Raw genomic sequence first — 11,194 nt, 5'->3', positions numbered from 1 at the left:
AGAGGACTCCCTGGAGCTGGAGATACAGGTGGGTGTGAGCTGCTGATGTGGGTGCTAGGATCCAAACTCTGGCCTCAGAAGAACAAACTTTTAACTCCTGAGCCATCACTCAAGCCCCTCTTCTGCTTTTGTTTTTTGAGACAAGATCTCGTGCAGCTCAAGTTGGCCTCAAAGTCATTGCATACCTGAGGATGACCTTGAACTGCTGAACTTCTTGCCTCTGCCTTCCAAGTGCAGGATACAGGCATGTACCACTACATCACCTGGCTGTTTCTTAGCTCAGCCTGGCCTGAAACTCACTATGTAGATGAGGCTACTCTCAAACTTAGAGCAATCCTTCAGCCTCAGCTTCCTAAGTGCTGGGAATGAGCCATACAACAATGTGGCATGAGCCACAAGCCCAGCTTATAACCGTGACATAGCCATTTAAGAATCAGTTAAAATTAAAATACCTGGCTTCAGACAAAGCAGTAGCTGGAATCTGGCCCATCTAATACTTCAACTCTGACTCACTACAACAGTCTACCCACCACACCAAGACAAAAATCAAACTCAAAATGACCTCCAAAAGGAACAATGACTCAAACAGTAATTACACTATTTAAATCCAGATAAGACATCTGCATTTCAGTAAGATTTAAATTACTTTTTATTGTTGGTAGTTTAGTTTTGTTTCGTTTTTTTCAATTCAAGACCGGTTTCTTTGTGTAGCTTTGGCTGTACTGAACTATCTTCTGCAGACCAGGCTGTAAATACCTGAACTTGTCTGTAGACCATGCTGGCCTCCAGCTCAGGAAGATCTGCCTGCTTCTGTCTCCTGGGTGCTGGGATTAAAGGTGTGAACCACCACCACCTGACAAGAAACCTTTCTTTAAAAAAACGTACTTGTATGCCAGGTATGGTGGAACATGTCTATAATCCCAACACTAGGGAGGCAGGCTCAGGATGTCACTACAAGCTCAAGGCTAACTTGGGCTATGTATTGAGAATCTAGTCTTAGAAACCCTAAACCTGGGAGCTAGAGAAATTGCTCAGCAGCTGAGAGTTCTTGCTGCTCTTACAAAAGACCCAGAATTGTTTCCCAGCACTCACACTGTGGTTCATATCATCTATAACTCCATTTTCAGGGGATTGGATACTCTCTTTTGACCTTCAGAGGCACCAAGCACACATGGTATACAAATACAGTGCACATACACATTAAAAAATAAAAATAAAAGAGCCAGGTACTGGTGGCATACATCTTTATCTTTAATGCCTGTACTCAAGAGGTAGAGGTTGGTATATTTCTGAGTTTGAGGCCAGCCTGGTCTACAGAGTGAGTTCTAGGACAGCCAGTGCTATAAAGAGAAATTATATCTCAAAAAATAAATAAATAAGTAAATAAAAAATAAAAAATAAAATTTTAAGGCAGAGACAGATGAATTTCTGAGTTCAAGGCCAGCCTGGTCTACAAAGTGAGTTCCAGGACAGCCAGGGCTACACAGAGAAACCCTGTCTTGAAAAAAACCCAAAATAAAAAAAAAATAAATAAATTTTTAAAAATTGCCAGCAAGTGATGGCACATGCTTTTAATATCAGCACTTGGAAGGTCGAGGCAGGCAGACTCTGAGTTCCAGGTCAGTCTGGTCTATAGAGTTCCAGGACAGATAGGGCTACACTGAGGAACCTTGTCTCAAAGGAAAACAAAACAAAACAATAGATGGATATAGATACATAAGATAGACAGACAGACATAATTTGAAAAAAGAAAAAAAGAAAAGAAAAGAAAATGCAAAGGAAGGAACCTAAAGTGATACTCCTATACTAGGGCCAATATCTCGGAAGGAAAGATTAAATGCAAGCTTCCTCCCTGACTGCTTGTCATTAACAACCTGATGAGCCACCTGTCTCAATAAACACCCCAACTTCCTTAAGTTATTCAGCCTTCACCTTGGCTTTGTTGTACATGTGTGTGCGTGTGGAGTCAGTGCCTAGGGTCTTTAACTGCTCTCCCTCACCCCTACATGTTGAACCTGGAGCATAGGCTAGCCTGGGGCACTCACTCTGGGAGTTCTATCTCTGCCCCCAAGTGCTGGGTTAAGGGGTACCACCACAGTCAACCAGTTCTTAAGCAGGTGTTGCTCCTCTGCACATGGTCCCCACACTAGTACAACAGTTAGTCTATACTGACAACGGTCACTGAAACAATGACTTCTAAGCACTGCCAAGTGAAAAGGTCAGTTTTTCATTTAAAAAGAACCTTACCTTGGAAAACTTTAGAGCCCCATTTCACTACCTATCAACAATGTTCAGTTCCTAAACATGGAGTAAGAAATATGGGGACTAGAGAGAAGGCTCAGCGGTTAAGAGCTGCTCTTCTAGAGGTCCTGAGTTCAAGTCCCACCAACCACATAGTGGCTCACAATCTGACGCCCTCTTCTGGTGTGTCTGGAAACAGCCACAGTGTCCTCATATACACAAAATAAATAAATAAATCTATTTAAAAAGAGAGAGATGGGCTAGTATTTGGCCTTAAAAGATGTTGACTTGTTAAGATACAATAATCCACTCTCGTAATTTTCCTTTAAAATGTGAGGTAATATGTGGCAATATTTAACACATATTAATAGATGTTTGATAAGATGTTTTGATTTACTTCCTTTTCTCTTATATAGACTTGGAACCCAGTTAACTCTAATTATGATGGCACATGCGTGCCCTGGCACCAAAAGTCCATCTATACGAAAGACATGCACAGTGACATAGACTCTGAGCCCCTCTGAGAATGATGGCTGAAACATCAAGTATTGGATTCCACGAAGCTAAGGGTTTTTTGGTTGTTTTAATTTAATCCAGAGTTCATTTCAAAGTACCCAGGAAGCAGCTCACATCATCCATAACTCCAGCTCTAAGGTATCTAGTGCCCTTCTTTGCCCTCTACTAGCCCTAGGCAGACAAGTGGTACACAGACATATAAGCAAGCAAAACAAAACACTCACACACAATTAAAAATAATAAAAACAAATATAGCCAGCTGTAATGATGCACGCCTTTAATCCCAGTACTTGGGAGGCAGAGGCAGGTGGATCTCTGTGAGTCTGAGGCCAACCTGGTCTACACAATAAGTTCCAGGACGGCCAAGACTACGTAGTGAGACCTTGTTTTGAAAAAAAGAAATCTTTAGAGGGCTGGAGAGACGGCTCAGAGGTTAAGAGCACTAGCTGCTCTTGCAGAGGACTCTGATTTGGTTCCCAGCACCCACAAAGCAGCTAACAACCATCTATAACCCCAGATTCTAAGTATCCAATGCCCTCTTGTTATTTTTGTGGGCACCACACACAAACATGGTGCAAACATATACATGCATGTAGGCAGGCAAAATACTCATACAGGTAAAATGTTTTTTGGTTTTGTTTCTGTTTTTTAACTTAAAAAATAAAATCTTAAGGGGCTAAAGAGATAGCTCAGTGGTTAAGAGCACTAACTGCTCTTAGATTCGGCTCCCAACATCCATATCAGATTTAACTCCAGCTCAAAGGGATCCAGAATTCGAAGTAACATGCACATACCCCCCCACACACAAATAAAATACATAAATATTTAAACAAAAAACAAACAAATGAAAGGAAGGAAGAAAGAAGGCAGGCTAAGAACTAGCTAGCCCTGGTGGTGCAATCCCAATTACTAGGTAGGCTGGGGCTGGAAGAGTCAGAGCACAAGAGGGCATTCTGGGTTATTCGGGGTGGTGGTCTGAATTGGAATGGCCCCAATAGTTGCCTGTGTTTGCATGCTTGGCCCATAGGGAGCAGCACTATTCGGACTTTGCTGGAGTAGGTGTGGTTTTGTTGGGGGAAGTATGTTCCAGTAGGGCTGGGCTTTGAGGTCTATGTTCACTCTTCACTCAGTGTAGCACACAGTCTCCTCCTGCTGCCTGTGGAGAACTCTCAGCTCCTTCCGTGGCATCATGTTTGCCTGGACACTGCCATACTTCCCACCATGGTAAAATGGAGCAAACCTCTGAACCCCAACTGAACGTTTTCCCATGGTATCTGTCTCTCCACAGCAATGAAACCCTAAGACGCACAATTTAAGGACAGCCTGAGAAAGGTAGTGAGCCGGTGTCTCCAAGTGAAATTTTTAAATGAAAGGACAAGAGTTGAAGTTGTTGCTAATGCCAGAGTGCTTGCTGAGCACACCTGAGACCTTGGGTTGGATCTCTAGTACTGCAAAACCCAACCAAACCCTTATGTTATTTGTCTGTTTTGAGATACCTTTGACCTCCTGGTTTTCCTGCTTCTGCTTCCCAAGTGCTGGGATTATAGGTGAGTGTATCTATGGCTGGCTCAATTCTCAGGGTTCCTTAATGAAGTAAACCGTCATCCATTTGAACCCTAACTCCACTGGGAAAAGCTAAGAGCTCAGACTTCCTGAAAAGTGGAGAACAGAGATGATGGGACAGGACCATCAGAAATAGGGAAGAGGGACAATGAACTTACTTTGGGAGTTCTTTGTCTTGAAGGGATCCCATCAAGTATAGCAATGGCATCTTTGTCTAGTTTCAGCATTGTATAACACTCAGCCATTTTGTATTTCACTTCAATTTCAGATGGAAGACACTAGAAGATAACAAAACACCTTTTGAAATAGATCTCAACAATGTGACAGTTCTTCAAAGTAAAAAGAATAATCTTATAACCTTATGCTAATTCTGCTCCTAGATATGCAATCAAAAAATGAGAAAAGCCGGGCAGTGGTGGCGCACGCCTTTAATCCCAGCACTTGGGAGGCAGAGGCAGGCAGATTTCTGAGTTCGAGGCCAGCCTGGTCTACAGAGTGAGTTCCAGGACAGCCAGTGCTACACAAAGAAACCCTGTCTCAAAAAAAAAAAAAAAAAAAAAAAAAAAAAAAAAAAAAAAAAAAAAAAAAAAAAAGAAAAGAAAAGAAATGAGAATAAACCCGGCAGTGGCGGCACACATGTTTAATCCCAGCACTCGGGAGGCAGAGGCAGGTGGAACTCTATGAGTTGGAGGCCAGTCAAAAAACAAAAGAATAATAAGAACAAGGTCACCCAAAACCAGGACATAAAATCACAGGAGCATTAGTCATGATGGACAGGAAGAAGCAACTCAATGTTCATTAATAAAAAGATGAAGCCAGTCAGTGGTGGCGCATGCCTTTAATCCCAGCACTTGGGAGGCAGAGGTAGGTGGATTTCTGAGTTCGAGGGCAGCCTGGTCTACAGTGTGTGTTCCAGGACAGCCAGGGCTACACAGAGAAACCTTGTCTCAAAAAACAAAAAAACAACGACAACAACAACAACAAAAATGTGAAAAGCAGCATGCTGAAACCATGGACTATCATGTAACAATAACGAAGAATACAGAACTGCGTCATTCTATAACCAATGAGCTCATCGCTGAAAGTACTTCAGCCCTGTCTCTTAATGTGCATATACATACATACACATGTAAACAGACGCATACAGGCTGGAGAGATGTGTGTATACACATATACATGTAAATAGATGCATACAGACTGGAGAGATGGCTCAGCGGTTAGGAGCACTGACTGCTCTTCCAGAGGTCCTGAGTTCAATTCCCAGCAACCACATGGTGGCTCACAACCATCAGTAATGGGATCTGATGCCCTCTTCTGGGATGTCGGAAAACAGTCACAGTGTACTCACATGTATAAAACAAACTTACATTTCCTTTAACAAATAAATAAATAAATAAATGTATATGCATAGACACTCAGACAGGTCAGGCAGTGGTGGCACACCCCTTCAGTCCCAGCAATTGGGAAGCAGAGTCACATGTCTCTCTAAATTTGAGGCTAGCCTGGCATACAGAGTGGCTTCTAAGTAAGCCAAGGCTACATAGAATAACCCTGTCCCGAAAAACCAAAATAAATGAATGAGTGAATGAATGACTGAGTCTGCTCTCTTTTAATCACCTGGCTCTGTGGAGTAGATGCAGAATTTCCAGTTGAAGGCCGCACTTTTGAAGTTTTACTTAAGGCTTTCTTCTGCTGTAAAGCCATGGTATACTTACTCACAGCATTGCGATATTCCTTATCGTGAAAGAGAGAGTCTGCGTGATACACCAAGAGCTGGTACTTCTGAGACGGGGAAAACAGCTCACTAGAACACAAAGGGAACAAATCCTACATGGGTTATTTCGAAAATTAGAAAGAGTATCTTGGTGTTTACCTAAGCCTAGCACAAAAACCTTCTATCATGTTGGCTTGCAAAAAAAAGTTAATATTTCTTAAATGTAAGTGGCTTAGTGAGAGGGACAGCATTTGAATGCAAATATGGCCAAAACATCTAGAACACTATCTTACTGGTTTTTTGGTTTTGTACAATTTGTATTTTTTTTTTTCAAGACAGGGTTTCTCTGTGTAGCCCTGGCTGTCCTGGAACTCACTCTGTAGACCAGGCTGGCCTCGAACTCAGAAATCCACCTGTCTCTGCCTCCCAAGTGCTGAGATTGAAGGCATGCACCACCACTGCCCAGCCAATTTGTATTTTTTTTAAATATAGAAGCTAGTGATAGCTATAAATCAAATGAAATGAACAAATGAAGAAAATGTGCTTTCCTTCCCATTTTTATGTCCTCCCTTCCGTCTTTTGGGGTGTTTGAGACAGTGGCTCACTCTGCAGTCCAGGTAGCTGAACTTACATCTTCAGCCATCTTCCTGCTTCTGCCTTGTAAGTGATGGGTCACAGAATGGACCACTATGCCTGCTCAGTAAGACCTCTTAACTTAGCACTGTTTTACACACACCCATATTATCTTACGTTAATATCAAATTTTATGGATAATATTGCCAAAGGATAGCAAAAATCACAAAAAAGCTAGAAACTCTAGAAGGAAAATTTACTACTCTGAATTCTTTTTAGAAAAACTCTACAAAACATGCACCTGAAAACGTCAAATACCGAAGAAAAAAAGCTAGTATGAGAAAGACTTGGAAAGCCAAAATGGCAGAATGGAAAAGGATTAGTCCTAACAAGTCTTTTTAAAGAGTCATTACTATTGTTTATATGTGTATGTGCACATGTGCATGCTGCTGCCCAGAAGAGAATGCTGCCTCCCTGCTAGGAACATGACAAGCATGCTGAAAAGTTCAAGTCCTCTGCAAGAACAGCCGACACTCTTAACTAGGGAACCATCACTCCAGGTCCTAAAATCTCTCTCAATTTTACATACAAAAAGCAAACGTGCCAGCACTAGAAGTACTCTTACCTGGACTCTCAGGTGTCTAAACTCAATGTGAGGGAACCCATGTCTCAAAATTTCCTTTCCTTTGCTCTTTTTTTCTGTGTGTGTGTGTGTGTCTGTGTGTGCGTGTGCGTGTGTGTGTGTGTGCGTGTGTGTGTGTGTCTGTGTGTGTGTGTGTGTGTGTCTGTGTGTGTGTGTGTGTGTGTGTGTGTCTGTGTCTGTGTGTGTGTGTGTGTGCGTGCGCGCGGGCTTCACATGGAGCCCAAAGCCTCACAAAGGCTAGGCAAGCCCATCACAGAACCTCAACTTCTAACCTCAAAGATGCACTAGTCCTTACAAGCACGGTTGGACCCATGCCAAGACCCTGCTTTATGTCTGTCCTGCATGGGGCACCAACCCAAGGCCTCTGCATGGTATGCAAGCATGCCGTCCATAGCTTTATCTGCAACCCTGGTCACCACTCTTATGTTTATACCTCCAGTCCCACTCCTCCCCAAATTAAGAGATGTTACACGTTTTTCTCTGAAAGGTGAAGAACAGATTGAAACAAGGAATTCTATAAACAGGTACTTATTTCATGTTATTATTTTGTTTTAGTTTTTTGTTTGTTTCGAGACAGGGTCTTACTGTGTAGCCCTGGCTGTCCTGGAACTCATTCTGTAGATCAGGCTGGCCTTAAACTCAGAGATCCACCTGCCTTTGCCTTCTGAGTGCTGGGATTAAAGGTGTGAACCACCATGCCGGGTCCAAGTATTTTTTGTGTTTTTTTGTTTTGTTTTGTTTTGTTTTTTGAGACAGGGTTTCTCTGCATAGCCCTGGCTGTCCTGGAATCACTCAGTAGACTAGGCTGGCCTCGAACTCAGAAATCCACCTGCTTCTGCCTCCCAAGTGGGGCGTGCACCACCACCGCCCCATGGTCCAAGTATTTTTAACATAGGGGAAACCATATGTGGCCGTGTAGGCCTTTTATTCACTGAGACTCAGAAGGCAGAAGCAGGAAGATCTCTGAGTTCAAGGCTAGCCTGGTCTACACAATCAATGGCAGAGCAGATGGGACTATAGACACTCTGTCTCAAACAAACAAAATGGGAGAGAATTTAAAAAACAAACAAACAACTAGGTACCACAGCCAGGTATGGTCATAAACTCCAGTAGTCCTAGCATATGGAAACAGAGGCAGGAGGACCAAGCAGTCAAAAAGCTATCCTTGGCTATATAATCAGTCCAAAATCAGCCTGGGCTATGACCCTCTCTCAAAAAGGGAGGTTAGAGGGGCTCAGCAGGTAAGAGCATTTGGGTTTTGCCGAGGATCCAAGTCTAAATTCCAGCACACACATCAGGCAGCTTACAACACTTTGTAACTCCAGCTCTGACCTCCAAGGAATCTGATGCCCTTTCTGGCCTCCAAATGCACCAGGTACATAAACATAAAAACCATCCATCTATTTATTAGCAGTAATTCCCTAATCTGATTTCATTTAGCAGGGAGTAATCTATAGTACCTTCTTAAAAAATAAATCTTACTATTTAAATTTTATTTATTTATTTATGTGTACTTGGATATCTGTGTACATGTATATACTACAAAAACAAAAATCATTCAAAAAGTCAAATGTGACAGAATGAGTCCATAATCTCAGAACTTGTAGAAGCAAGAGGATCAAGGTTCAAGGTCAGTCTCTGCTTCACTAAGACCCTGTCTCAAAAAGCAAAACAAAGATTGGTGTGCTAGCTCACTCACCATTTAATTCCAACACTCTGTGGAGTCAGAGGCAAGTGGATCTGAGTTCCCGCCAGGGCTTCACAGTAAAACTGTGAGGTGGGAAAAAAAGACAACACAACATTCACACAGCAGAGCAGAGCTCTGCTTCCTCAGTTTTGAACCTTACCCAACCACCACTCTTCTCCAGAGAAAACAACTATTTTTCATGTATCCTTCCAGAGCCATTACTAGGCACGTATTAAAACATCTGACCATTTCCCAGGTAGAGCGGTATCTTAGGTATCATACACTTATTCTTCAGTGAATACATACATATAATCAGGCCTCCCAGGAATTTGTTTCGCTGTTGGCCATGCCATAAACCCAAGCCTGGGTCTTATACATGTTAGGTAGTTTCTCCAAGTCCGAGGTACAACTCTAGCCTCAGACAGCTGTCACAAACCACTTCATCCACACCTTTCATTCCTTGAGTTTCCTATGTAACTTTATACACATTGTTTGGCCAACTTGCCCTTTTTGGATATATTTTAGTGTTGCTAAAGATGAAACCTATGGTCTCACATTTTAGGTAAGAATTCTACCACTGAACTACGTTGTCAGTCTTATTTTATCTCTGAACAGTATACGTACACTGTCTCTTCAACAAATATCAAAACATAAAGGATAAAGGTCAGAACTTATCTGCTTCCTGTAGCTAAGAAATTGCCAATCTAACCTAATGTGAAAAAGCATGGGCCAGAGAGATGACTCAATGGTTAAGAGCACTGACTGCTCTTCCAGAGGTCCTAAATTCAATTCCCAGCAACCACATGGTGGCTCACAGCCATCTGTAATGGGGTCTGATGCCTCTTCTGGTGTATCTGAAGAGAGCAACAGTGTACTCACATACATAAAATAGATCTTTTTTTTTTCCAAGACGGGGTTTCTGTGTAGCCCTGGCTGTCCTGGAACTCACTCAGTAGACCAGGCTGGCCTTGAACTCAGAAATTCGCCTGCTTCCCAAGTGCTGGGATTAAAGGCATGCGCCACCACCGCCCAGCTCTTTTTTTTTTAAAAGATTTACGCCAGGCAGTGGTGGCATGCACCTTTAATCCCAGCACTAGGGAGGCAGAGGCAGGCGGATTTCTGAGTTCAAGGCCAGTCTGGTCTACAGAGTGAGTTCCAGGATAGTGAGGGCTACACAGAGAAGCCCTAGCTCAAAAAAGAGAGAGAGAGAGAGAGAGAGAGAGAGAGAGAGAGAGAGAGAAGAGAAAGAAAGAAGAAAGAAAAAGCTTGGGTTAGCCAAGTTCAGTCTAGCTAGAGAAGCAAGTTCTAGAGCACTCAAAAAATGCTAGAACATTGTCACAACCCAAGAGTAAAGATTAGGGCATTAATCCCCAATACAGGAAACTGTTTGCTATGACTCTAAGATCCAGGGAAAAAGTCCTCAGCATCAACACAGAAGGCTGACAGAGACCAGTGTTTCTCATGTCACACTACGCAGATGGTGACCGCATGATGCCTGTGGCTAGTAGGTCTAAAGCAAACTAATGAAGTGGAGTGAGGGACAGTGTCTGAATTACAAGCCCCTCACAATTACAAGACAGGCCTTTGGCTGTCTCATTAGACTAGCATCAGCCAAGCCAAATGCAAATGTCTGCACAGAGTAGACTATTGTAATGTTATCTGGAAGCACTAGACAGTGGTGGACTGAAACGGACGCTAAGCATCGACAACTCGAATTAGAATAGAACTCAAATCTACAAGATCCTCTATGTTCTCCTGAGTGTGATCTTGGCCTACCTACTGGACCTCCCTGTAATATACACAATTCCTTAGCATTTCTATTAAGTTCAATAGTGCTTCTCACACATGGAAACTGCTCTCTTTCAACAGACAGCAAGAGTGAAGGGGAAAGATTAAAATGGAGAAGTTCTGGTGGTAGGAGGTCCGTTTAAGAAGAGGTTTCTGAGCTGAGAACTGAACCAGGAAGCAGTTCTAAAATCAAGCCACAGGTGCCAATGCCTAGAGTGAAGAACTAGCTTGTGCTGAGAGCTTAGGCATGAGGAGAAATCAGAGAAAGGAATGAATAGGTTGACTTGGGGAGCTACGTTGAAGAGTGAGCAAGGATGGGGAATTTTTTTTTAGCAAGGCCCTACAGGCACTCAATGCTACAACTGTCCCGTTGCTTCATCTGAGACTCAGTCAACCGGGCTAGAAATGTCACTCCGTTGGTAGTGTTTGCCTAGCACGCATGAAATCCCGGGTTCGATCCCCAGTACCA

At 42.8% G+C, this 11,194-nt stretch overlaps 1 protein-coding gene across 1 annotated transcript in view; it reads right to left on the bottom strand.

Moving 5' to 3' along the window:
* Anapc7 (anaphase promoting complex subunit 7) overlaps nucleotides 1-11,194 on the bottom strand; it is a 25,372-nt gene that overhangs the window by 13,229 nt on the left and 949 nt on the right. The window contains exons 2-3 of the mRNA XM_031337777.1: nucleotides 5,938-6,124; nucleotides 4,479-4,598 (exon numbers count right to left, since the gene is read on the bottom strand). Of these exons, the coding sequence (XP_031193637.1) occupies nucleotides 4,479-4,598; nucleotides 5,938-6,124 (307 nt within the window). The remainder of the gene's footprint in view (nucleotides 1-4,478; nucleotides 4,599-5,937; nucleotides 6,125-11,194) is intronic.

Source organism: Mastomys coucha, unplaced genomic scaffold (assembly GCF_008632895.1).
Source record: "Mastomys coucha isolate ucsf_1 unplaced genomic scaffold, UCSF_Mcou_1 pScaffold22, whole genome shotgun sequence".
Classification (NCBI taxonomy): Eukaryota; Metazoa; Chordata; class Mammalia; order Rodentia; family Muridae; genus Mastomys; species Mastomys coucha.
This window is presented reverse-complemented; position numbering and strand designations above follow the sequence as displayed.